Consider the following 27893-nt stretch of genomic DNA (forward strand, 5'->3'; position numbering starts at 1 on the left):
AACAAATATACATTTCAAGCACCGGAAACATGCACTATAGTTCATGAAACTATTAAGTCATTACTGTCATCGTCTGCATCGATTGCATTCAGCATCCCTTCTTCCCCCTACCCCAACCCTGCAAAACTCTTCCGAAGCCTGTTTTCGACGTCACAAAATCCTTTAAGGTTTTGGATGGCTGAAATGCAGCTGCACCGCTGCATTTGAGATAGATGTCACCTTTCACCTAAATTTGGTCGATTAATGCCCCGTATGTGTAAGCCATGACTGCAGTACGCGATCGCTGTATTTGAAACTTACCCTAACCCAAAATATGTTCGCAGTCATCTGTTCCTGGACCTGCTTGCCGCCACGGGTCTCAACCCGCACGTTACCTTCGGTATCGACTTGATCAAGAACAACGAGTTGAGCGCGTCGGACGCCGACCGCTTCTATATGAAACTGCACCTGAACCTGAAGGAAGTGAGCCCTGCCATGATCAGAGTGATCGCGGTAAGTGCTACGCTTGCTGAACACTAGAAGCTAGAGAAAAGAGCAATAAGGTAGCGTATTTGGGTGAGTTTGAATACGCTCATGATAGTCAGCGCCGGTGCAAACACGCGACAAGAGGGGGAACGACACAAGCGCTTGCGTCGTTCTTACTGTTTCCGTCCCGGGTTTTCGTCTGCGCTGACCCTTATGAGCTCAGAAAAGAGACCGCGTCTGCTTGACTTTTATTTTCCTCTGCACCTGTTTCACCGACTAGGCTCCAGTAGCCTTTACAAGTCGCTCTTAGCACCTCATCGGCGTTGCGAGCGATGTCAAATGTTGCACATGCAATACAATAGACTATATCGCAATGTTCTTGCAGTTGTCTGTGGTACGCGCACCCTCTAGAAACATTAGCCACATCATTGGCCCGTTTAAACTGTCGTGTTGTGTCGGACGAAGTTCTGCTACGTCCTTGACCAGACGAGCCGCGTGCCCAGAAGGTATTTAAGGCAGTGCTGGAATTTCTACAAAGCAATTGCCTGGCAGCGACACAATAGTAGTATAGGCCCTTCTTGATGAACTATAACTCATGAACTACATACGTATAGGCGTGTTATAACCATTATTTCATTTTTCCGCTATCACCTTCTCACTCATCTTCTACCGCAGTCTTCCTTCAGCTTCCCTTTTCCACGCACAGAATAGCTGGCCAGAGCTTATATCATCAGGCCGTCCTTCCTGTGTTTTGCCTCTCAATAAAACTTCTCCCTCACTCTCTCTAGACCCCCTCCATTTCGGCACCTGATTTACGTGTAAATGCTACTGTCCGACCCCTCGAAGCGTTCATTCCACGCCTCTAAAGACCTGTTATTTGATGTGTAATACAAGCAGAAAATGTCGCCGCGGTGGAGAAGTAAAGCGCACTATAACTCGTAATCGTGAGAGATTGACTGATTGATTGATTGGGGGGTTTAACGCGCCGACGCAACGCAGGCGATGTGGTGCGCCCTAGTGGAGGGCTCCAAATTAATTTTGACCACCTGGGGATCTTTAACGTGCGCTTAAATCTCGTACACACGGGCGTTTTGCTTTTCGCCTTGATCAGAAACTAAATGCGCTACAATTACTGCTTGTAAGTGGCATAAAATTAAATTTTTTGGTGGTAAAGAAAAAGCCTTTGCTAAGACTGCACCCCTGGCTGAGCTTTGGGTTCTCGTGGAGCGAAAATAGGTGCCCACCTATTCTTAGAAAGCCGCCAATGAATCGTTTAATTACTTATTTTCCAGGACGCATCTATGCATTCTCATCGCATCACCAAGCCGTAACAAATTTATGTCAGGGAATTTAGCAACAGTGAAATACCCTAACAGCAGCTTTTCTCCAGCAACAAGGGGATGATTTCGTTACAAGCCACTGGAGGACCTAACTTCAATTCTTAGCGCAGACTAGGATTTTATTACTTCATTCAGAATCTCGACTTCAGGTCTCCCTTGATTTTTAAGTGCGCAGCACTTTAGGCGCTCGCCTTGTCGTCCTAGCTCGCTCGCTCGACCGAAGTATATAGAGCACCAAGGCGGCGTCCCAGGGTAACGCTGTTGTTCGCGGCGTACCCCAGAGTGTTCGAAAACCAAGCGGTTTAAATAGTGATAAGCGTTCGAAACTCGTGAAAAGCTGGCGCTTGTCATACATTTTCCCGTTGTTCAGCACAAAGAAAACTATAGGTACATTTGAGGGAAAATATACGTAATTAACTGGCAGCGCCCGCGTTCCTTTAGTTAAGGAGGCCCGTTGGGTTGGTTTTTACGATAGTAAACGCAAAATGTGGCAGTGCAACGCCGGCACGTGCGGGTGGAAAAGCAAGCAAAAAGAGAACAGAATTCCCGCTGGCGCAGTTTCAGGCAGGGGGCGCGCGAGCACTGCGGAGGCGGGAAATTTGAATTGCATTGGGTGGTAGCAGTAAGCGGATAACGGCGGTACATCCTATTATGGCGAATCAATGCTCTGCACTTCCGACATATTTTACATTGAGTGGAACGGCTTTAATTTTTCAACCTCTCAAGCTCTCTCGCTGCAGCAATGACAACGATGTTGCGTGCCGTAGCAGGGTGCCAGAGTCATCAAAAATTCGTGACCCTGCAGACTATAGTCTCAAGAAAAGACATCAGCTAGCCGGTTTCGCAGACAGAAACGGGGTAGCCGTGTGAGGCAAGCCTGCTAGAAATGTCCTTAAAAGGCTCTTCACAAGTTTGCCACTGGTGGGAATAAACTTACCCGCGTGTTGTCTCCACCTTGTGGCATTACGCAGGACTCTTGCAATTCGGCGGCCGTGAAGAATCACCGGGAGATTTGGACGTCGTGCAAGTTGGCCGCCAGTGCCGTGGCCAGTGGGGAGGACTGCCACCGCTCACACAACGACACCGACGAGGACACTGGTACCTGCGCTCCCGAACTCGTGTCGCACCTGTTCAACGTGAGTGATAATTGCAGCAGCCATCGCGCAGCGTCTTTGCGGATACGGCAGCCGAACACTGCTACATTACGCAGTCAAACACAAAATATATGTCACCCTAAAACTACGCACGCGATTGCAAAGCTAAGATTAATCGTTACCCTCCCACCGATATACCATATCGTAAGTTTAAATAAATAAGTCAGCTAGTGTTCCAAGTATCATAAACTCACTATAATAAACAAATAAAGGAAGGAAGGAAGGAAGGAAGGAAGGAAGGAACAATACAGGAAAAGCAGGGAGGTTAACCGGAAACTGACTGATTGGCTACCCTACACATGGGGATGGCGATATGGGAATTGAAAACGAAAGAAGGGACCGCAGTGCATAATAAAAGAGAGAAGAATGGGAAGAAAATTAAAAAGACACAAGGTGTGTCCATGGTAGGAACAAAGACAGTACAAAGCACGCACACAAAAAAGAAAATGCACAAAACTAAGGCAGTGCACTGACAAAATTGGCGAGCGAAGGACGCTGCACGGTAGTAACGTTCTTACAATATTGTTTCAAAAACTAATACAACGCTTATCACAATCTATCAGAATTGGAGCCTCCCCAAGACAAACGTGACCGATGATGATGGGGAGAATGGTGATAGCAGGAGAGACATGACGTAGAGATCCCATCTAATAAAACGACCAACTTTGTAAAAGCCCTGCTCTGCGCCCATCAGAGTGCTCGTAGGCTCTGCAAAGACGTGGGTGTCGCTTCAAATCACCGCCGTATTCGTAGCCTGGACAGCGTAAGTTCCGCTGCGGCTGCAGAAGAGAATTTCGTGCTTGGACACTTTTGCCAATACGTACTCTATGTACTTCGAAATCCATGTAGTTTGCGGAGAATTTCACTGCGTGCCTTTCCTCGCTTTACTCTACCCTGCAGTACACCGTGACTCCCCACGACGTGCACGACGAGCCCGAGTACAAGACCACGGTCTACCTGAGGGCGGCCGGCAACCTGGCCACGCGCAAGGCCCTGCACTACCTGGAGCGCTTCATCTACCCCGAGTGGCACGCTAACGAGCACAAGAGGATGTCCGCGCTGTGGGCCCTCAAGCAGGCCGCCAAGCACCACAAGGAACTGGTAAGCAAGTACGGGCTTGGAACTTTGGCGGGTGATTTGAAATAGCTTTCGCAAGCAGATGTATAAGTTGTTCTCAGCGAGGCTGCCAATACACTATTTTTACACCACTCAACATTGCGTGGACTTACCGCCGGTATTCGGGAGATCCAGCAGTGTGGAGGTCTAAAGAAGCGGAGACTCAATCATGGACACAGCATTAGCAGTTTATCCTAGCACACGTCGCTAATGTCCCCGATTTCTGTAATATACCAGGCATCCACAAGTGACAACTCTAGCTCTTTGAGAACGTTGCTCTTGGCTCGCCACTCCGCAGGCCCGCTCCATCGCCCTGCCCGTCTTTTTCAACGAGACTGAGCCGAGCGAGATTCGTATCGCCACTTTCCTCGTGGTCGTGGTGAGCGACCCGGACCTGTACCTTTTGCGCCACATCGCTCTGGAGATGATCACCGAGCCGAGTGACCAGGTCACCCACTTCGTCGCCAGCGCTTTCCACTCCCTGGCCGAGTCCAAATACCCCTGCCACCGTGAAATGTGAGTGAAGGTTGGAGTTGCGGCACAAGATGGGGCATGGTGGGCACATGTACATAGACCACTGGGGCCGCAGCCGTTCTACTGTAGGTGGCCATTGCCATGGATTCTTTAACGTGTGCCGTACATCAGTAAAAAATGGCATTTCACATGTAATTTCTGCCCCCCACCTGTACCACATGGTATGGGAGTGTCAGAAAACCCCATCCCTTACCCCAAATCGTCACCCAACGTACGAACAGTGGGTGGGCCAGCTGGCCAGCTCCGACCTCTCAGTCCAGCGTAGCCTGGTGGAGAGGGCTAGGGCAGCCAGCGCGGACCAGGGCTTCCCGGACTAGAGGAGGCCCCCCACCGGGTTGGCGTCCAACCATCAGCGCCTGAATCTCGTCTAGATAAAGTTTATCCACTCCACTCCACTCAGGTATCACTGCTATCAGAAAAAGAACCACCACTGGGCGGTATCGTACCCGCAAACACTCGCTCACGAACACGCTTTGCCCACTGAATCTCTGCCGGAGAAGGAGATTTGATGAAGATAAGGACGCATGGTCCTGGTGCGCGCCTGTTGAACGTAATTTATATAAACCCTTTGGACTGGCAAACTCAGTATCCAGACGCGATAATGACTTTCAACCGTAAGTTAAATTTCGCCTTTGAGAAGCTAAGCAAGAAAGTTGGACAAAAGAAATATTCCATGTCTATTGCGTAAGATATATCTCCAGGTGGTCCATTGCCAAAGCGGCGCTTAATAAAATTCTTCCCATTCAGCGATACGTTTGCGCTTTAAAGTGTTAAAAAACGGACTGCCATCATGAACATTACGCAGCTGTATAATCAGTTCCGACCTAATCTTTATGCTTCCCATTATTAGATGCGACGGCATCTCATTCACTCGCCTTGTCCCTCCATACGGCGTTGTCGTTGTCCGTCCACACCCCTCCCCCATTCTCCTCGCCGCGCGAGCTGCGCTCTCCGCCGCTCACCCCCTCTCCTCTCCGATAGCGAACACTCTCTCGCGAGGGGCATTGGATTGGATTCAATTGGCTTGGCTTGACTTGACTTGGATTAGATTAGATTAGATTAGATTAGATTAGATTAGATTAGATTAGATTAGATTAGATTAGATTAGATTAGATTAGATTAGATTAGATTGAATTGGATTGGATTGGATTGGATTGGATTAAAGTGGATTGTGTTGGATTGTGCTGCGTCATAGCCGCGCCACGTTGCGTCATAGCCGCGGCAGGGGGTTCACGGCACGTTTCACGCGATGGGAGAATCAACCTAACGGAAACAACAACGGAACCCCCTATGCGTCGCATCTACACAGGGGTTCCCGCGAGGGGAGGTGGGAGTAATTTTTATATGCTTTCCACTTATTTAAGTTTAACTAAATAGGGCAATGTTTTTATAGCGCAGAGCTAGATTTAAGGCCATGCAAACCAAGGCACTCATTTTAGGTACTCGCCAACAAGGCACAGCTCAAATAGGGTTCCTGACCACCGCTCGGTTAAAGGTCAACTGCACCGAAATTTCTCCTGGGCTAAATTTATTTTAACGCGTGGTAGGTAACAACAAATCAGTTATGACATGACTGGTTGCACCGTGAGCTGCCTTGTTAATCAGTTAGAAGCGTTTAAAATGCTCCGTTGCAGAAGACGCTGCACTTGCCGGCGGATCGCAAAAACACCCTTGCAACGGGAATGACATTCCTGGCGGCTCTGTGCTTAGTACTCCGGCCGGCCAGGCAGCCGGAAAAGATTGCACTTAGGCTTTCTCCCTAACTTCTGTGTAGTCAAGCGAATTCTACAAGGTGTGAATGTCTCCAGCAAATTCGCAGATGCGGCGCCGCTTCTGTGGCAAAAGGGTCTATTCTCGTTGCTGTGACTAATTTCCAAGTGTTCGAAACCGTCCATTCCCCTGTGAACGCTGCTTTGGATTTGGAGATTTGTCGCAGCAATAAAAATAGAAAAGTAGATAGTTCTGCCGCACGAGCGGCGCCGCTTCTACGAATTCGCAGCCGAAATTCGCAACATGTAGAACGCGCTCCAGTCGCTCGTTCGCCTGGATGAAAGGTCACTTCATCCAGGCGGCTATGTGTACGCTTTTCTCAATTTTGGTTGCAAAATCGCTGGTTTTTGCTTGCAACTTGCGGCGAGCACGCGCTTATTACAACTTTGATATTGTGTACATTGCGGTGTTTTTATTACTATGCGAAAATAGGGTTTCTTAAAAGGTCGAAATTTTCGCTAGCGTTGGTCTCTGAAGAAGGTACGAACGTCCTCCGCTCATGTTTGCGCAGTGCTCAGCATCTCCGCTACGTCCTGCCCTTGTGGCAGAATACACCGAAGTTCAACAAGCCCGTCAACCTTGCCTCTTCCCACATGCAGATCGACTCTGGATACAACGGTAAGGACGCTTCAAATGTTTTTTTTCTTTCAACTCCTCCCCTTGCTACCGCGGCCGCTGATCATAGAGTTTCATACAATAACAACTAGAGAGGAATCTGGCGCTGCGATGGTCCGTTGCAATGGGCGTGATGGGTAGTTCTGGATTCGGATTGGCGCTCGATGGCTTGCCGAAGTTAGTATGCATTACATTATGCAGCCAGTTTCGTTTTCGTTTTGGGCTTTCCTGAACGCATTTGCTTACGCGGGGCAAATGGCAAACCTGGTCCACAAACCTCCCAGACTCCGCGTCTGCTTTTTATTCAAACTGGCTATTTTATTTCGTAAAAAAACAGTTATTGGTCACTAACTTTCCTGTTCGCCATGTAATTTGTAAATGGCGAATCGGGCAATAAGAGTTTTATTGTCAAAAAACACAATCCGCGCAGCCATAGGCCCGTTGCTACCCTAAGCGATTCGGTTCCCCATCATTCCCATTGAAGCGTAAGCGCCGCGCGGTGTTCGCGTTGACACTAGCGCCAGTTTCCCCTCTAGTTATCATTGTATGAAACTCTATGCCGCTGACGACCACACCTCCCCTCCATCTTTAGCTTGGTACCCAAGCAGTCGACAACTGCGACAGAAAAGTCAAGTGTCTCCAAGAAGCAACCCTCCCACGCTTTCTTCCTGCTTCGATATCCCAGTTTCATCAGCGCGACACATTCGTCAACAGGGCATGCGCAGACGCAGCCTACACTCTGGACATTGTCCATCAATGGTAGCATGATTCAACGTGTCTCTCATCTGTACCTACGTGCGATTTCTTTGGTGCGATAATACCCCCCCCCCCCCCCCCCCCCCCGAAATTGTTTCGGTTGATTTGGTAATGTCCGACATTCGAAAGCGGCCAGTCACTGCTGACATCCTACTGCCCACCAGCACTTAAGAATACGGCCCAAGTGGAACTTGTGCAAGCAAACGCTACTCTTGTCGAGCGCATTGGAATCTATTCGCTTACCAGTGGTCGGCCTGTAGTCTAGAGCAGCGCGTAGAGCGGCCTGATAGTGTAGAGCGGCCTGATAGCTGATAGGGTAGAGCGGCCTGATGATGTAGAGCGACCTGATAACAGTGTAGAGTTGCCTGATAGCCTTAGCAAGGCCGGCCAACAGACCACATAGTGTTCAATTGCTTTCATGACAACTTAGTTGCGACTTTCGTCTCCTATTTTCACGGTTCATAATAACCCATCAGGGCTCAGGCCTGTTTTTAAATAAAGTCGTTCATTCAATTATTTATGACCTTCTCCTTTTTAAGTCATGAATACCTGTGCTACATGAGCGTTTAAAATGACATTTGAGTCGAATGACCTTCGAAATTTCAAATGTCATTCGAACTGGAAGGAGTTCCGCCGATCTACACGACAATTCTCAAAGGCAGTTGAAAGTTTCCGCGTTTGCCCGCCATGTTTTGGCGTCGCCACTGCTGCCCTTGTTTTGTTCCCGGCAAAATTTTAATTTCAGAGTTAAAATGGGCAAGAAGACAATTATTAGTGATAAAATTGATAACACTGTGCATGCGCGCACAAAACATGCAGAAGGCAGCCAGTTATTTATTTTTACGCACCGCTGGTGTTAAGAGCACCAAGTTACCTTGAAATCGTCGAGCGAGTGACAGAAAACGAAAAGAATTGAAAAGTTATAAAGATCGTGCACCTTAAACGCCTAGTTTTCCTCGTAAATTATTGTTCTTGCTATTACCGCATGCGGAAACTGCGCCCGAGGGTACGACTGTTCGCGTTTCAAAGGCCATTGAGATTCTCAAAGGGCAGTTGTCATGCTCCTTCGACTCAAATGCCATTTCAACCAAATGCCTTTGAAAAACGTCGTGTAGCAGCTCAAACAAGTCATTTGAGTCAAATGACGTTCGACTCGAAGGGCTTCTAAACGCTCGTGTAGCACGGGTATTCTATTTTTTGTCTAACTTTGCAAAATAAGTATAGCTTGGGTATTTTTTATTCAAGAAGCAACACGATAAGGACGTCCTGTCTCTTGGCGTTCCTTCATCATCTGTATCGTGCACATTCAGCTGACACGACGTGTAGATGTCAGGTGGACCTCCCTTTTTTGATGTCACGCCTCGAAAGAAATACGGCCTGTGACGTCCGAATCAGGCAATATCATGTCTGAGAATATGTTGTGCCCTCTTTCCTTTTCAATTCTTTCATGAAACAGAGAAGTACGACTTCGGTGGTATGACCCTTGTGGAGATGATCCGGTCCCATGACAGCTTTCTGCCCCGAAACTGCTACCTCCATATGAAGGACTACATAGCCGGACGATCACACGACACGCTAGCCCTCTCGTTCGAAAGCTGGGGACTGGACCGCCTCATCAACGGACTCGTTGGCCCACAGCCAGGATCCACAAAGAGCCTGTGGGACATCCTCGGCCGTCGCCGTTTCCCACGTGACGCATCGGCCAAGGAGCGAAAGGAGATCGAGGATGCGGTGAGTGCGCTGTGATCTCTGCAAACTACTCGAAGATATTTTACCCAGAAATATGGCGGAATATTGCCGGAACCTAGGCTCATCGCTGTCCTTTATGCCTCCCAGCATTGTCTTTTCCTTTTGGCCCATCTATCCCTTGCAGCAGTTTCCTTTTTTTTAACACGAGTGTTTTATTCCCGGGTACAGAAAGATTTTACTGACTTCATATCAGTCACGGAAATGACGCCAGTACAACGGAGCAAGCGGCCTGTAAAGGACGCACCCCTGCAGACAGGGTCTTCTTGCGGGGAAGCAACATTTAGTACTAAAGACTACGTTATACTTAGGGCTGTTCGTTTACGGGTATTATATTTTAACACGAAAGTTTTTTATGCCGGTATACACCAAGATTTTACTGACGTCATATCCGTCACTGAAATGACGCCGGTACACCTTTGCAGAAGTGATCCGCCGCAGGACGTCGCTCGCCAAGCACACCCACAAGGTAGCCGCCGATACGCAAATCATGCTCAGCTGCAGATTTCGCGGCACCTTTCCCTTTCGTGTTTTTCCGATTCCTATGACAGAGAAATCCACCACAGTTTTTTTGTTTTTTAGCCATCCCGCTGCCCAATTCATTTGCCCTTATTTACCATCTGTGCAGTGCTATTGATGCGCCGACGTCCGTTGACAGAGCTGCCCACTGAGCAGGCCATCTACATAGAAGCACGCGCTCAGGATCATGTCTAAGTGCCTGTTAAACCCTCACTTAACACATACACCTTTACGGTTTATGTGTTAAGTGAGGGTGCATGAGAAAAGCGGCCTTTTCGCGAATATTTCTTCAAGGTGCATCGCACTTCTCTCTTGTCTACCACCTGCACAACAAAGCTAGTAACTTGTTGAGTTTTCGGAATCCATTGAAATTTCGAGCACATGGTCACATAATTGCCATACGCCCGGATGCCATGCTATGTACATCTCAAAAGGAGAACTCAACGTCAAGTAGGGCTTGCCCTGCGAATGTACCTAAATTCTGCAACCACCTGTTTACGTTTATATATAGAACAGCTCCGTGCGAAATAGCGTTTCATCTGATCTTAATCCTTAAACGCCTCTGGAATGTTCAGCATTGCGATTCACTTATTCTGCCGACCGACCCTTTATGAACAGTCGGCATGCTGGAGTCCATATCGAATTATCGTGCAGAATATTAGTGTGGGGAAATTTAACAATTTGTTTTGACCTGGCAAGTCTTGTTTTCTGTTTCACCTCAACAGCTGCCCATCGCTGACCGCGAATACGATCCCGTCTACGCCCGCCTGAGTCTGTCTCTGTTCGGAAAGGCCGTGGACAGCTGGGACTTTGACGAGAGCGTCCTCATTGCCATCAAGGGAAAGGGTAAGCCAATGAAATCTGTGCTCGTGGATATGCGCTGACGCCAAGTAATGATGGGCTACGTTGGAGACTCCATAAGAAAGCCCAAATTCATTTCGTAACAAGTTGTCAAAGAATTTTTAAACTGAACCTTGTTTATCACGTAAACCACATGCGCCGTAGATATGATGACCACAATGCAAGAGCTAAAACGGATGCTGGGAGGAAGTTCATCTGTGTGACGACAGAGGCTTTTTTCTCGAAGCTACTTTGAAAAAGCTTTTTTTGGCACTTCGGTTTGCTTACGTTCCTTGAAGGGCAAAGCCTACTTATACTTACCAACGACTTCTTCACTGCGACGTCGTATTCTTATTGTTCTTTTCTTAGCTGCCGTTTCGTCGCAATCTGGCCCGAGTTATTTCGAAAAGCTTCTAAATGCTACTCCGTATTTTTAACTCTTTCTTTGTTTTATGTTATTAGTATTATGGCGCGAATCGTTTGAGCAAGCAGACTGTCACATGCTGCAGCTTCTCTAGAATCAGAGTTCTGCGCAGCTGTTCTACGCCTGTTTCACACACGTGCTCTTAGTTTACCGTGCCATGTGGAACACATTTTACTGCGCAGCAGCATATGTCCCCCCCCCCCCCTTCTCCCAGTTTTCATTCCGGTGAAGCCGCTTTACTCGGCGCCGCTCCGGAGCACCTTCTCGCCACTGCCATCCGTTTATTCACAACTGTTATTCCTCCCGCCACCACCGTTGCCTGTTTCACAAGTTGCACACTCGGTGATAAGATGATTGCGGAAAGTCAACAGAAGCCCGAATCCGCATAGATAAGACGGAAAATCGCCGTTGCCGAGCAAATAGCCACCTTCGTTGCCGCCTCAAATTCCCCCTCGTCGAGTAGTTGCGAATCCCCCGCGGATGAAGAGCAACTTCTCCGCTTGGAATGCCGACGTGAGCCTATAGTGCTCTTCAGTTTGAAATGATTTCCGAGATACATTTTCGCCGGTGAATTTCACGCCTAAGCACGCGCGTATGACTGGTTGCCGGTTTATGCGTGCAGGGTTTGGGGTAGAAGGAGAGGGGCGTGCGCGCACACGGGCGTTTTCATTTTTCGCCTCCATCGGAAAAGCGGCCGCCGCGGTCGGAAATCGAACCCGCGACCTCGGGCTCAGCAGCGGAACGCCTCAGCCACTGAGCCACCGCGGCGGGTCTATGAATGCACGGGTTGAGACTGGAGGGGGGGGGGGGGGGGAGGAAGGGGGTCGTGCACGCGCAGGTATAGGTTTCATGCCCTTACTGATAACATGTCTATTGTGCTGGCGAAAGATTTAAACGAGGGCGTCAACAGCCCCAATGCGACCGTTCCGGTGTCCTCAGTGGTGAGGCTGATTGTTTTGCCGCGCTACACAGACAGTAAGATGCCCACGATGCGGGAAGGAAAAAGATAACTCAATCTTTGTCCGCTAGAATAAAGCTCGAGTACTTTCAAGTTTGATTCAGCTAGATGGCTAGGAAGTACGCTCGATCTCAACTTACAGATATACGTGTTTTGTTTCGTGCATTCCATGGACTGCGTCCTGCGTCGCAGGTCATCCATCTTTACCGAGTGAAACCGCACGAAATTCTTTTATTGCATTTGGGTTTCCAATTCATAGTTTTGTGGAGCGGGAAAATTAGCGCTCAAACTATTCCGATTGCTGGCGGCTGCCACCAGGGGGTATGTGGCATGACGAAAGGAACCAATTAAGGTATTGCGTTCCCTCATCATCGCCGACGTGTTCTTTTTCTCGTTGTGCCGTTTTCTTCTTGTGGTAAATTATTTACAGCCTGGAAAATGGCCATAGTCAGTCCTGTATACACCTTAGCAGCATAAATGTTCTTTTTGGTGTATTTAGAGTGCACAGATTGTTCCCGTAGGCCTCAGTACATGTCTCTAAACGCATGTTTTCTTAAAATCCAAGGTCACACCTCGTAAACTAGGCCCTCCTTTCGGTCAGCTTGGGTCAAGCATCCGCTGAGGTGCAGAGCATGGGTGTGGGACCAACGCCGCCTCTATAAACATTGCCTAACGCGTCGCGCGCTTTTTAATGGGAAGGGTAGGGACGCTTAGTTCAGGCACTCATCCGCTATGTGGCGCGCGCCGGCGGACATCTCGCCTTACGTCACTGCTCGCGAGTCGCGAACGCTGCACCCACTTCTACGACGTGGGTCTGTCATCTTGCCTCTTGGGTTTCAAGAGCCGTTGCGCTCATATCTTAGCCGCGACGGGGCGGTAGTTCTGGGGCGCACCGGAGACCTCGTTCAACGTGTCGCTCGCTCAAGATAAACACGGAGGCGAAACTGAAATAGTGTAGGAACATTAATTGTCAGTAGACAAATACGAACAGAAAAACGATATTTTCGGATCGTGCAGCCATTGTTTTACTGATGTGTTTCTCTCTGGACGTTCAGGGAAGAAAAAAATTGCGTGCACATTTTTTGTTCAGGCGTTCACTTCTGCCATTACTTTCCAAATATCACGAGAATATCACGAGCTTGTATATTTCAGAAGGTTATATAAAACAAAAGGATAAACAGCTGAGGTTCCCGCCACGCGGTCCGGGCGCTTCTACAGTATAGTTCTCAATTTTAAAAGTGCGTACCGATGCGGAGTGCGAACAGCGCGGACACAAAAAGACCGAAATGCGGAGGGGACGGGAGATGCCGCACCCAGAAAATTTCGGGGACCGTGACCAAGTAGATAAGCCGGCATTAGCCTGCGGCAGCACAAATGATTTTGCTCCGAGGCAAAAGCGGTTTTATCAGCGACAGACCAAGACAGACAGGCATGGTGAAAAAGAAGAAGGCGTAGGAGCGCCGCCTGAGTAATGCTAAACAAACTTTCAACTATTCTGCATAGTTTCCGAGAAGCGGCGCTGGCCGGCGGACATGAAAGCATCCGTCATCAAGCAGCGAGATAACGGACCCAAGTATACCTTCTGTACCGGGGTCAGGGAGTCACGCTGAGGCTTCGAAAACCACGCTGTTTAAATCGACATAACCGTTCAAACCTCGTAAACAGCTGGCGCATGCCACACATTTCGCCGTTGTTTAGCGCAACGAAAACTGCAGGTACATTTCAGGCCAATTCTGTGTATATAACCAGTAGCCCCCGCGTACACTTAGTAAGGAATTAATGCTCGTTGGGTTGCTTTTTAAAATAGTACGCAAAAAAAGCGGCCACACAAGAAAGAACTGGCGCGTTCGAAATGACGCAAAAAGGCTCCATCCACGCAAAACAAGAATGGCGCGTTCGAAATGACGCAAAACAGCTCCAGCATATGAAATTAAAGCAAGCGCAAAAAGAACAGAACTCCCGCTGGCGCAGTTTTAGGCAGGAGGCGCGCGAGCACTGCGAAGACGGGAAATTTGAAATGCAGCCGTGAGCGGATAACGGCGCTGCAGCCCATTATGGCGAATCACTGCTCTGCACTTCCGACAGCTTTCTTCACATTGAGTGGAAAGGCTTTAATTTTTTTCTGGTCACATCACTGTTCCTTGAAAGCAGCCCACTTTCACCTTCGGATATTGGCGCTGAACACGACCACTAAATTTATCATGCCATCAGTAGAAGCTCTACTTGCGCTCTTTCGTCGTTTGCAGAGGCAGCCGAGAAGACGGCACAACTCCTGGAAAACGCTCGCAACAAGAAGGTCTTCTACCTGACCCAAGACATGACTTTCATGGCACCAACCGAGCTGGGCGTTCCGGTTTTCTTCGACTACAAGCAGGCAGAGTTCATCTACGCCAACATCCAGGAGGTGGAAATCACCCACGGCGATATGGCCGAGATCAACCTGAACCTCAAGCGCCACTACCTGTGAGAACCGAAACATTTCCTCAGACCACCGCAGGGGTTTTGTCTCTTAAGCACTTTGTTTTCGCACAAGAAATAGTACGAATTTAATTTCATACTCACCCGCAATATTCTGCTTCACTCATTCTTTGCTGCGTTGCGGAAAGTGCTAGATTTACAGAGGTGATAAGAACAATGGGCAGATAAAATCAGTCTATATTCGCGTCGTCTGCTTCTTCCGCTTGAAAAGCAGCCGACTCGAGAATAGCAAAAAACCAGCGCATAGGACGGGACAGGGAAGAACAACAAGATGAACAACAGGACAGCACTTCATCCTGTTGTTCTTCTTTGTCCCGTCCTTTGCGCTGTTTTTTACTATTCTTGAATATCTACCAACCAGCTCAAATTTTTACCTTGTTGAAGCCACCGACGTAGTCACGGGGACATGGTTTCTCGGTACGTCGTCTGGTACGCTCATTGGTTGATGCCACTGCGTACGCCATGCTGATTGACTGATTTTAGCTATACCTTGACAGCGCTGCATGCAGTTAATGAAACAGTATGTATACCGAAGCGAACTACCCAGAAGTCCTATCTGCATTTGAGCGTGCCGAAAAAGGATTCCTGAACCCGTTTTGCTGCCGTTCTTCTGACATCCTAAGCAATACATAAGAACTAAAGCGTAAAAACGAGGGCAATGCTCGGGGAGATTGCCGCGTACGTACACTGCACTCTTCTGCGGCGCTGGAGCAAATATTCTAACAAAAAATGCCATGGACATAAAATGCATCAGGCTGGAGGGCTGTTGTCATAAGTGGTCAACTACCAAGAATGTGCGTTGTACAAGGACCGGTGTAGAGGAAGGTGTCAGTGCCCAAATAGTGAAAAGGTGTACGAAGCTTGTTACTTTGGCGAGGACAAACTAGCCTGGTTCATGATGTTTTTTGTCGAGCTTAATGCGTGGTGCGATTGTCCGTTTATGTTTGTGAAAGCCAGCTTGGTTTCCCTCAGTGAAGATGAGAAAGGCAGCACGGGAGCGTAGCCACTTCAATATTGAAGATTTCATTACTGCTTGAGAAGCGAACGGGTATCTCAGTGCTAGGAATGTCGGAGCTCGAAGACGTTACGATAAAAATTTACCGCGTATCTGCTCGCTTGGCTGCAAATGCTGCAGAAAGACGGTAGTCTTCGGTCGCCCACGTAACCATCTCTCCTCTCTTCCCCGCCCACATCTTACGCCCATACAACCCCGTCTCGCTCCTGCCATGATAAACACTGTGGCGGTTTGCTCAAGTCAATTCAATTTTCCCGCGTTCGCACTGCTGTCGCGCCATCTCTTAGGACTTTTTTTTTACTGTAACGAGACACGAGCCAAAGGCTCCACCGCGAGCACTTTGTGTGTTTAGGGGTTAAATTAGCGTTTTTAACGCGTTCTTTTTTGCTATCGCAATTATTACGCCGACGCCTTTTTCGAATTTAAGGAAGACCGCCTAAGAATTGTTTTGTATTGTTGCTTTGCCTCAAATGTCCCTAACGTTTTCTTTTTGCTAAACAATATTGGCAGTATCAATTGCTTACCTGATTTAGTAGTTTGTAAATTGTTTTGCCCATGTAATCATCTTGTTTCAGAGTTTTTTTAACCATTGGCCGGGCGGCTGAATCAAGCGGCAGACGTGCACAGAGACAGACATACAGACAGACAAATGTTTTGCTTCTATATAGCCGAAGAAAGACTATTCTCTTTAACACAGTAGGTCCTACGACGCGCCTGGTGTGACTAAACCATGCTCATCTAACAAGGTCACCCGCTTTGCGTCCAGGTACGAAGTCCGCTCTAACAAGTATATCGCCACCGCACTGACCTTCGACAAGACGTCTCTTGGCTCGGGAATTGACCAGAGGACTGTGATTTCTTGGCCTCTCGAACTCAAGGCCACCCTGTCGATCCTCGAAGGAAAGCTTAAGCTCCACCGTCCCCTGGGCCTGCCGCACAACATCGGTAACCACTACGCCCACCCATTCACCTTCAAGATGCCCTACGACCTTACCAAGGAGCTCGCGGACCCAGTCACAGCGTTCGCCCAGCTGACAAAGCCCCTGTACCACACCGAAGACCTACGGGAGGTGAGACGGTGTCAGAATCCTGCCAGAGAGGCAGAAAATAGCTGAATGTCAAGTCAATGGAGTTGGCTAGCTAGCAGCTTTCTCGAAAGAAAGAAAATGTGACGCGTGTTTTAGTGGGTACGCCACAATTTTTCTGTGTGTGAGATAGAGAGAAAGAACACTTTATTCGCCAAGAAGTAAAGAGCTTGGGCTCTCTCTGCCGTGTTAGACCACCAGGACATCTTAGTTCCTGGGGGCTTCTTCGGCCTTCTAGACCTGGTGGGGCTGCGTTAGGGAATCGGAGCTGCGATAGGAGTGTTTCCCAGTGCTCTAGATGTTTGATGTCTATGGAGGGTAGGGGGTCTTGTTCCGTGGTATTTTTGGCATTTCCACATAATGTGTGTGAGGTGTGCGTGGTGGCCGCAGTGCTTGCACTAACCCAAGAAGGTTTCTGGATGGAAGTGACCATAGGCCACCCAGTTCGGGTAGGCATTCGTTTGAAGCTGTCTCCATGTCTTCGCTTGTGCAGCGTTAAGCGTGCTGTTTGCAGCTTGGAATCCGCCCCTGCTGTGTTTATAGTAGTTTGGTATCTCTCTGTATGAAACGAGAATCATACTATTATGGCAAAAACTACGGTCCAAATTTGCAGTCTGTCGAAAATTCTATTTAAAAAGCTAGCGATAATACCGAGACATGCTATACAGAAATAAGTTCACCTCCCCATGGATCTACTACAGTGCATGTCTGCGACGCATTTGTAGCCGCAGAGTGTTTTTGGCGTGTGAAGAAAGTTCAGCAGAGCATTGGTTTGGGCGAGTTCGTACATAGCGAAGTATCGAAGCTCAGCAGAAGACGAGCGGCAGAAACACAGAAGAAGGGCTCACAGAGCGTCGTCTACTGCACTTCGATACTTCGCGGTGAAGAACCAAAGTCATGGGAAGAAACTTAATACAGTGAATTCTCGTTAACTCGAACTTCAATAACTCCAATTTATGGGTAATTTGAACGGTACGTTTCGGCCCGGCCAAGTCTTGGTAGAATATTATGTATTGAAAGGCCCGTGAATTCGAAAGCGACGGGCCTCCGCCACAGATAATTCGGACTACGCGTCACAGCGCCGGCATATTGTGCCTGACAAACGGCTAGAGAAACGCACCCGCTGCCAACACTCGATGATGCGTCGCCTCCGGACAGGAAAGAAAAACAGAGAGAGAAGTTGAATCGGGTGAAAGCAATCTGAAAACCCCACGTCGGGTGTTTTGGAAGATGTTTCTTTGCTGTCTACGTCGATGTGGACACGAGTTCAGGGTGTGTCGTGCTGATATGGCATCATTCGTGAGGTTAGACGAGTGTAAACTGCCGCTGCCAGTGACGATAATAAGCACTAGTGCAACCATCGCTCGGGAGTCGTGATCGGATGAAACGTTATCCATCTCTTCAGTTTTGGAGTACGCGAGAAGGCCTTCCGCAACATTTGTTCGTTAGAGACAAAAGTGCTAAGTATAAAAGGCAGGTATCAATCATGTCCTGCATTAAGCATTCAATTCCTGACATGCTCTACTGCCCCAGAATCGCATTCTACGGTTTTGCGCTTGCGTTAGTTTGTTCTAACTTTCATTAATTCGAACTGAGGTGGCGTCCCCTTGCAATTCGAACTAACGACCTTTTACTGTAGCACCTTCTATAGCACAATAGGCGCAGCCCCACCGGATGCGTATCATGAATTACGTTATTCGAGCACGCATAGACGTTGCACAAGTAGAGATTTTCGACATCCCGGGCAAGGGTTGCTTCAAATAAAGCTTTATTTCTCTCTCTTTCTAGTTGGAATTCAACGTACTAGCGTAAACGTCCCACCTACCTTCGCACACCAGCACCAAAAATGAATCCGCCCCATATATTTCATTCCACATTCCTTCAAAATCAATCAATCAGATTAATTGACACAATGCACGTTAGGGAGCTTGGCCACGCATGCAACTTCTCGCGCATAGTAATCATTAGGTCAAAGTTTCTTGTACGTTTCGCGAATCGGGAAAGGGTGCTGAGTGGTATCAGTGTTATTGGTGTTAAGCGAACGACGATACCACGTAACAACTCTCCCCTACCTTAGAACGCTTAGTCTCACTTCTCAAGTGTGTACATCAACGCCCAAAATTCTGGATTTTGTGCGCAGTTCGACCGCAGCTACTTCGGCGAGCTGCTGGGCATGACCCTGAACGTCAAGGGCCACTTCATTGACGAGGGCCTGGAGGACGGTCTGCGTGAATTTTTCCACGAGATGACGTGGAGGGAACGCATCTACTACATCATGCTCAACCCCCACTGGCACCCACGCAAAGTCAAGGTGTATCTCCTGCCCGCCGCCGAAGACGCCACCAAGGCCGTGAGTTCAGACGTCGACTTCGCGAACTAGAGAAAAAAAGCGTCATATGAAAAGTACCCAACGTTTCATCCAAACCGTCAAGGAGTGTACTGTCCTAAAATTCAGCTAGTAGAGTGGCAGAGTTTCCCATTTTTGGCTAGCGTTGCAGAATTTTCCTTCAGCCAGTGCAAAACACGGCATCGGAAATTTGGCGCACAACGTTGGGCGCCAATTCGTGGGGGTGGTCTTGTTCTAATGGCAGCTCAAAGCCCACGTCAACAATATATCCATTTATTTGGGTTTAAAAGGAAAGCGCAGTTTCAAACCTAGAGTTTATTTGCTCGGTGGAAAATATATCCCCTGAAACAGCGGCTTGAAATATATTATAATCTGAGCTGCTTCGGTATTCTTGCGCCAGAAATGAATGTACCGTTGCTACTACCCTGATCACAGCGGGAAATTCGGAAAATAAAATCGTTCCCCACGTAGTGAAGCAACCAAACAAAAAAACGAATCGCAACACTAATGATAGCCGCATGCGATACTAAGCACCATGTGGGATGTTTGAGCCAGTTAGCTGCTCTGAATTGTTGGACGGATTTGTGAAGGTCACCTCTACCAAAGCTCGAAATATGCGAGGAAAGTGACACCTTTGTGCACAGTGTATTGGGTAAGGCGCATGGTGTAATGGTTGCCGTCTTTCCTCAACTTTTTCTGCTGCTTAGGTGGACGTCGACATAACATACAAGTTCCTCGAGCCTGAAGACCCTCGCGAGAGCCACTTCCCAATCCACGACCAATTCCCCGGCGACAACGAAGTTCCGCAGACGCACGTGTTTAACCTCGACGTGCACTTCCGGGGTGACACCAAGGACCGAAAGGCGGAGTCCGAGTTCCGCTACTCCTTCAGCCACGACCTCTTCAAGCACAAGATGCAGTTCTTCTACGACCGCTCCCAGTTCAGCAAGGACCCGCACAGCGCACTGAAGGTGAGCCGTAATGTCCGTAACTTCTGAAATTCTGCAAACATTGTTGTTTTATTTTCATGTTAACCAAAAAACAAGCCCCTTCGGTTACAATTTGAGTAATAATTTCAGTCAGGTGGCTCCGTCCAGCTTTACAGTTAACCCCCCGTATGGCGGTGTGTAAGTACAGGCCCAAACGGCGAAGTTAGTGTCGATACGCGCAAGGAAACAAATAACGAAGCCTTGGCCTCGCGTTTGCCAAATCGCGCCCTCCTGTCTTTCGCTTCGGAAGCAAGAGGTCAGGGAAAAAATTAAAGCCGTTGCACTCAACGTGAAAGCTGTTGGAAGTGCGCAGCAGTGATTCGCCATAATGGGCTGTAGCACCGTTATCCGCTCACTGCTACCACCCAATGCAATTCAAATTTCCCGCCTTCCAAGTGCTCGAGCGCCTGAAACTGCGCCATCGGGAGTCATTTTCTTTTTGTGCTTGTTTTTTCTCCCGCACGTGCCGGCGTCACACTTCCACTTTTTTTCGCCTACTATCGTACAAATCAACCCAACCAGCGTTCCTAACTAAGTGAACCTGAGCGCTGCCTGTTAATTATGTATATTTTGCCTCAAACGTACCTACAGCTTTTTGTTTGCGCTAAACAACGGCGAGATGCATGACAAGCGCCAGCGGTTCACGAGATTTGAACGCTTTTGATTATATAAACCGCTTGGCTTTCGAAGCCTCTGGGTTACACCGCGACGACAGCCGCTACGACGGAACGCCGTGTGGCTCTACTTGGATCCAGCGAGTGAGTTACGACGACAAGGCGAGCTCCTAAAGTGCTCTGCGCTTAAACTCTGACCGTAGCTGTTCGCTTGGCTAGCAAGGCCAGTTGGGGAGAGTCGGAGTAAGCCGCGCTGCCCAAGCACGCGATTGCACGTGCGGGCAGCAAGGTATTCAATACAGGGTGCATGCCGGGGCCGAAACGGTCAGGTCAGCGCTATGTCATTGGTGCGGCAGTGTGCAAGAACGGGCCACCGTCGCGTGTAAGCATGGATGGAGCTCGAGCTGTTTCACTCCGGGAGTAGGCCTAACCAGTTTTCACATGCAAAGGGAGGGAAGAAAGCGAAAGAGGAGGAAATTGAATTGACTTGTGAGCGAAGAGGGGAACAGGCGATCAGTCTCGGCTGGGTCGCGATTCATTTCAGATGAAAGGCCTTGGCACTCGGGGCGCCCAGCAAGCTCAGGAATACGTTTGGAAATATATGTACAAAATGTAGATATGGGTTTTCATCTCGAAGTAACTGGCCGTCGTCGTCGTGATTACTGCCTCAGCCCTGCACCAGAACGCTGCGTGAGGCACGCAGGCACCATCAACGACAACATCACGTCCCCGTCCAACGGGCTAATTTTATCGTTACTCGGTGTCCAGTAGAAAACGTCGCTTTATGGCTTCAAGTCGCTGTCTCATAAATTCAGCCGTAATCAACCCGCTGAACACGAGTGCGCAAAGTTGATCTGACTTGGGTAGTTTCCACCGTGTAGCACATTTTTTTCACATGGTTGTTACTGGATATCCTCAAGTAAACCTAAGTCTTGATGCCCTTTTTCTCGACCACGTGCGAGATTTGTTTCACTCCATCTCTCGGCGAAAATCACCTGTTATGCCGAAAAATGCCGGTATTGAAACGTAGTGATCTTAATAAGCCTTTCTTTATTTTCTGTCGACCCCCTCAGATCTGCCTGGATGCCTCGGCTGTGTTCCCGAAGCCTGATTGGTCTAGAATGAAGGACGTGGCGACATTCTACCAAGGCAAACACGTCGACGCCAAGCTTGACCTTCACTACGGAGACACCTGCGAATCTGGCTCAACCGTAAGGCCCGGTTTTTCAACCTCAATCGTTCATATTTGTTGGTATTAGAGTAGAAGTATGTACTTTGGGTTTTAGAAAACGCAGGCAGAAACTTTTGGGTTTAACCAGCGGAATGTCAATACCTGGGCAGCTGCCAGAATTGCGACAGCCCGAAAAACTGCATTTTTTCTGAATCCACTATTTTGGCAGCAGTTGCAGCCGACGACAGCGCCACCACACTTCAGGGACGTTGCGGCATAAATTGGCGCTTTTTTAGTGGTGTGCATGGAGGAAGAGCGCTAACATTCGCAAGGCACTCATGCTCACCATAGAATCTTTTCCTGTTCGCAGATCACCATCAACGGTCAGTTCACGCACACCGATGACGACGAGCGCCAGATAACCAACGCGGCCGCCGGAAAGCCTCTCCGCTACAGCCTCGCTAGACCCAACGGCCTGCACAGGATGTACGCCTACTGTGAGAAAAAACGCGCTAGTGGCGTCTTCTACAACTACTTCTGCCTGAAGTTCCTCCGCCACTCGAGCCGCCTGGCAAAGTTTACCGCCGACGTGGAGTACAAGAACTACAAGCCCGTAAGTTCACCCAGAAGTCAACGTCATCCTTCCACGTCGGAGAACCCGCTTGTAGGGCGCAGCCTTGTGCTGTTTTCGACAGATGGCGCCAAGCTATTGGAAGCGTAGTACATGACTAGACGACAGGGTGGCTGGGGATAGATACATATCAAAGACGTCTGGGTAGAGACATGAAAGTGGAAACGTACGCCAGTTGACTAAAAAGGGTACGGATAGAACAAATTAAATAAGCAAGGTGGCTATACAAATCGAACCCTAAAAAAAAGGGAGCACCTCTAATCGTCATCATCAGCATCATCCCATCGTTAAACTTAATAGTCAGGGGTTGGGCTGCACGTTGCTTTAGAGTTAAACAAGAGAAGTTTGAAGCATGTCGGCGATGGGCATCTTTACTGAACTACTCAACATGTGGCCATGACTAAACGATATTTGGTGCAGCTTGGGGCGCCACAATTGCTCTAACCACCGCAGTAAAGGCTAGTCTGTCTACAAGAGCACCCCACAAAGAGAAATTTCTCATTATCAAATGTTTTGATACCGTGTATGCGCGCTAACTTCTAAATTAGGAATTTCGGGATGTGCTGCCTGTTGGTAACTGCACATAATTTGTATGGGTTTTCCTGCTACTCCGGTTCATTTATCTATGGGAACAATTATTGGCGCTGCTTTACCTTTTCTTCCTACAATAAAGCTTTGATTGGAAAAAACGGCGCAAACCTTATTTCCACTATGCTGAAAAAACCTAGCCTGCCAAACGGACCAACGAAAATTTTGTACCTACTACAAATTTTAGCAGCTTTTTTTCTACGCTAAATTACCAGGGAAGAAAGTTATGGAAACGACCCAAAAACCTAGTATTGAATGTGATGCGACCAATCCCTCGCACTACAGGTATCATTTAACTTCTCTCCTTTCCATCGGCAGCTGCTCAAGTGTCTCCTGCCCAGCTACGGCAGCGAGCTTGCCCGAACAACCCAGCTCCGCGGATTCTTGGGCGCTGTCCGAGCGCACTTCCACGGCGAGAACGGCAAGCTACACGTCGTTTCGCAAGTGCCCTGGTGGTCTAGGACGGAGAAGCCCCACACCGACATCGTCGTCACGACCGAGGACGGCCACAAACATCACCACTGGAACGTGCCCATCTTCAGCCACATGCTGGAACCCAGGGTCTTCAGCTCGCTCGGATACTCCAACTTCGGAGAGTACTCCAAGAACTACAAGCACTGTGAGTGTCCCAATTCTTCAAATTGCCAAAACGAGCGGACATTCAGTTCACTATCGGAAGTAAAGCTGTCAGCCACACCAGAGCATAGGTACTCCGTTCGTCCAAATGTAGCGAAAAAAGAGGGAAAAAAGTAAAGATGCACGTACACAGAAGAGGTGGAGACGTTTGCGGAAATATGATTTCGGGAGGGCTGGGCGGGCAAGGTGTATAGTGATGTACAGTTGGCTCGCAGCGAAACTTCTTTCACTCCTACGTCCATCCTGACTTACCCACCAATGCCATCATCATCATCGCGACACGTTCCAGTAATAGCGAAGTGACCTGCCCTCACAGAATGTCAGGAACAAAATGATGGGTGTATTCACCCCTAAGGTCCTTGTTTTAAAAGTGATAATGAGAAAACAGGGGAGTGGAATGACACGTCATTTTCATAATGGTGATGATCATCATGGTAATGATGCCTGTTTCTACGAGACCCGCTGAGGTACCAAGCAGAAGGATGAGTAGCGTATTGTTCATCCCCCTGCACAAGGTGTAAAAACAGTGTCAACCGCTCCTCTCCTGAGGAGTGCGGGTGCTTTTGGATGCAACATTCACCTCACATTGTAAGCTATGTTCTCACAAATTACATCCAAGGAGGAACTAAGCTAGCATTACTTTTTCCTTCCGGCAATTTTCTCCCCAGATCCCTGCGACCTGCAAGGACGCAGCTTGCGCACCTTCGACGGCAGCGTTGTGCCGCTGCCCGAGACTGATTGCTACAAGGTCGTCTCCCGGGACTGCTCGCCCAACAAGAGGTTCCTTCTCCTGGCTCGTGCCACGGGCAACCCTTCTTTCTCTAAGGTTAGTCACGAGGCCCGTGGCTAAAAGTATTCGTGCTCTATGTCTAATCCAACTGTCCATCGCGATGTTCGTGACGGCACAGAAAATACTTTAGGCCTGTAATGAAATGTACCTGGGTAACGAGATTGTGGTGTATTTTAGCGTAGTAGCACGTCTGGGCCATTTGAGAGACAGGGCAGAGGTGGGCCACTGATACGACAAGGGTAGCTCGTTCTGGTTAGTGCGACGTTACACCTGAAACGCCCAATGCCAACGAGAACCCTAACTATACCGCTTAACAATTCCCGCCAATTGGTGCTAGAAAAGGCATGCGGGACACGTGTTGAACATTTACAAGTGTTTCTTATTTGCTGCATGCCATTCTTTCCCACTAAACGTCCCTGTATGCGAACCTACCAAGGGTGCGCTACGGCTATTTCCATGCGCTCCTATAACCATTATGTTGCATATTCCGCCGGTACGAATACAGGCTGTGAAGCTGTTCATCGACACGACCAAGGTTGAGATCCTCCCCGTGACCGACGCCAGCGCCCCGATCGTGCGCGTGGACGGCACCAAGGTGGACGTGACACCCGAGAGGCCCTACAGCCACACCTCTCACGATGCCGAGCTCTTCGAGGTCAGGACCGAGAACAAGTGGTTTGAGGTGGTGTCCAAGCCGTACGGCATCTCCCTGGACTTCAACGGCAACGTGCTCTTTGTTCAGGTGAGCAGACAGCGACGTGGGGAGTAAGACGGGCAGGGTTTGTAGTTTGTTCTTGACCATAGTAAAATACAAGTTATGAAAGACAATAGAACATGTTGAGCATTGCTCTGCCGAATAAACAAGGCCGTGACATCAACGCTAACGACGTTAGAAAGGCGATTGTGCCTATTGCGTGAGATCCCCTGCTCTTGTCACCAAGTTTGAGTTTAAAAAGTTACACTCGCAAGAACATTAGTTCGTTCGTCGTCTGCTGCGCCTGCTTTAATTTCGTTCTACTCACGATACTCACCGTCACGAACTCTCCGCGCCATGTGAAGGAATAGCCGGTAGCAGGGATAAGGTGCCGGGGCAACTTCCGCTGCTTTTCCTAATTGTAACCGACTGTACTAGGTGCAGCTTATAGCTATCACCTGCCATTATTCATTGGCCGTGGATCCAATCGTTGGTAATATAGGTAGACGGTCAAAATGTAGCGAACACTTATGTTTAGGACCACCGGAGGGCAGGTGTCACGGCGAAGGGTAGCGACGCGATGTTAGCGTTACTACGCTGGCGACCGGCTGGAGATATAGGGTGCAATCCAAACGAAAGAAACGAGATTGACTGCGTGATGCGTCATCGGCTGAAGTGTCGAAGTCTTACCCTCAAGGAAATGCATTTTCAATGCCGCCTCCCTTATTAACATTTATTGGAAAAGAAAATAAAGCTCTTTGGATAGCTCAGTTGGTTAAACGGCACAATATAACAAGGAGGCCTTCACACTGGGATTCTGCCGCGTCACATCCTTTAAACGGCAGGATTTGATTTGAAGGCGCAGCAAGAGCCCTCACTCTCTTTCCGCTGCGTTAGCTACCTGAAATGGGTTTCTGTCGGAGGCATGCAATAACCGCTTCAAAATTTGTTGATAGCGTTTTTTGATTGCTAGGAGTTCTTTGCAAGTTGCTTAAGCGACAGCCCCAGTTTGTAGGAAAAGCATGGCAAACTGTTTCACGGCAGTGGGCTACTAGTTGCAGAACTGCCTGTATTAGTAGACATCAGCATACATTGGAAGCTCTACGAAAAACGAAAAGCAAAACCAAAATGCAAAAAAAAAAAACACTGAAAGATCATGTAACCTATGCTGGTGCCTTATATCGTTGTGTTGGAAATGTTGACGAATTTGTTCCCCTCCAATCTTTCGCAGACCGCTCCATTCTACCGCGGCAAGCTGTGCGGCCTCTGCGGTGACTACAACCTTGACCGCAGCACCGACCTGAGTGGGCCCGACGGCCACCTGTACAACAACACGCTCGAGTTCGCCAGTAGCTACGTGGTCCACAGCCCGGACTGCCACGCCTAAGCACCCGGATCACTCCAATCCTCATCCCGAGCTCATTTCCCGCGCGCTCTGACCCACGGAGAACACCGCCGTGAAGACTGCCTTTTCTGACAGACCTTAAAAACGCGACGCGGAAAGCCCACTACAGTTCATTTTTTTCTCGCTGCCATGAACACAACAATGTCTCCGTCTTAGCGTGTGAAATAAAAAGAAAAGAACGAGTAAAAGAAGTCGAAAAGTGTGACCAATGTCTGTGTCCTGCTTCATTTTACCGTGCAATGCGCTCACTCTATGCCCGGGGCAAGCGTAATAATCATGTCACCCCGGTACTATTGCAAGCGGAAGTGACACACAAGTATGCGGCAACTAATGGTCGATGGGGAAAGTGTTACGTAAACGGGCGTCTTCTCCGTGGGCTCTAAACCAAGCCCATGAGGGTAGGGAACCAGGGGGCCCAATGGGTATAGGTCACCGAACCACTCGATGTTGGCGAGGCAAGCGCACCTCATATAGGCCAAGGATAAGTTGATGACTTGCTTGAAGGCCTCGTGAGGCTTGAAGGTGTCGGATGGTTGTGTTGCAAAAGTGGAGTCACCTAAGCTTCAGGGGCCCGAATGGGGGCATGCATCATTCAGTCTTGTACCACGGGCTTTTGACACGTTTTCTATTGTTTCATTTTATGCATTCCTGCGGAAGAACTGAGCGCAGGGCTTCAGGCGAACCGCCACTTAACGGCACTGGGCATGCGTCATTCCGATTAGAGGCGGAGCGTCACTTGTCCTATTCGACCGCAAATGGAATGAGGCGGTGCGGCAATCCACTACAAAGAGAGCGGTAGAGAACAAACTCTTTATCCAAGGAATCTACGTACAGGTCCTCGTGGTGGTATTGAGACTGCTGATTCAGCGTAGTTGTCCAGCATGTTTGTGCGGATCCAGACATATGTTTACGTTGAGCCTGCTTGGCAGCCTGGGTGTTCCCTGAGGCGAGGGGACAGCCGGAGCTCTCAGGATGTGATCGAGGCGAGAGACGGTGGAGGAGAAGCCGGGAAGATTCATAATTAGACTGAGGAATTGGGTGGGTAGGAAGAACATGAGGTTGAGTCAGGACGCTAAAGGATGCGGATGGCAGTGAAAATGTTTGAGCCTGCCAAATGAGGCTCGAAGACTGACGAGTGACTGGGCTTATACTGGGGTACTGCGGGTGGGTATAGGGTGCGTGAAAGGTGCTGGGCATGTACGTGGGAGTACGT

The 27893-nt window shown here is 48.8% G+C and overlaps 1 protein-coding gene across 1 annotated transcript in view; it reads left to right on the forward strand.

Moving 5' to 3' along the window:
* The window catches only part of LOC144163195 (vitellogenin-6-like), a 52135-nt gene extending 25252 nt beyond the window's left edge, over window positions 1–26883 (forward strand). Inside the window, exons 9-25 of the mRNA XM_077694027.1 lie at window positions 324–492; window positions 2777–2941; window positions 3860–4060; window positions 4374–4591; window positions 6891–6997; window positions 9207–9481; window positions 10741–10861; window positions 14484–14700; window positions 16497–16800; window positions 18956–19165; window positions 19870–20133; window positions 21839–21976; window positions 22307–22549; window positions 23474–23774; window positions 24460–24617; window positions 25087–25323; window positions 26507–26883. Coding sequence (XP_077550153.1) covers window positions 324–492; window positions 2777–2941; window positions 3860–4060; window positions 4374–4591; window positions 6891–6997; window positions 9207–9481; window positions 10741–10861; window positions 14484–14700; window positions 16497–16800; window positions 18956–19165; window positions 19870–20133; window positions 21839–21976; window positions 22307–22549; window positions 23474–23774; window positions 24460–24617; window positions 25087–25323; window positions 26507–26662 — 3484 coding nt within the window. The 3' untranslated portion in view covers window positions 26663–26883. The remainder of the gene's footprint in view (window positions 1–323; window positions 493–2776; window positions 2942–3859; window positions 4061–4373; window positions 4592–6890; window positions 6998–9206; window positions 9482–10740; window positions 10862–14483; window positions 14701–16496; window positions 16801–18955; window positions 19166–19869; window positions 20134–21838; window positions 21977–22306; window positions 22550–23473; window positions 23775–24459; window positions 24618–25086; window positions 25324–26506) is intronic.
* The last annotated feature ends 1010 nt before the right edge of the window (window positions 26884–27893 follow it).

Source organism: Haemaphysalis longicornis, unplaced genomic scaffold (assembly GCF_048455015.1).
Source record: "Haemaphysalis longicornis isolate Haplotype H1 unplaced genomic scaffold, Haemaphysalis longicornis Haplotype H1 scaffold_12, whole genome shotgun sequence".
Classification (NCBI taxonomy): Eukaryota; Metazoa; Arthropoda; class Arachnida; order Ixodida; family Ixodidae; genus Haemaphysalis; species Haemaphysalis longicornis.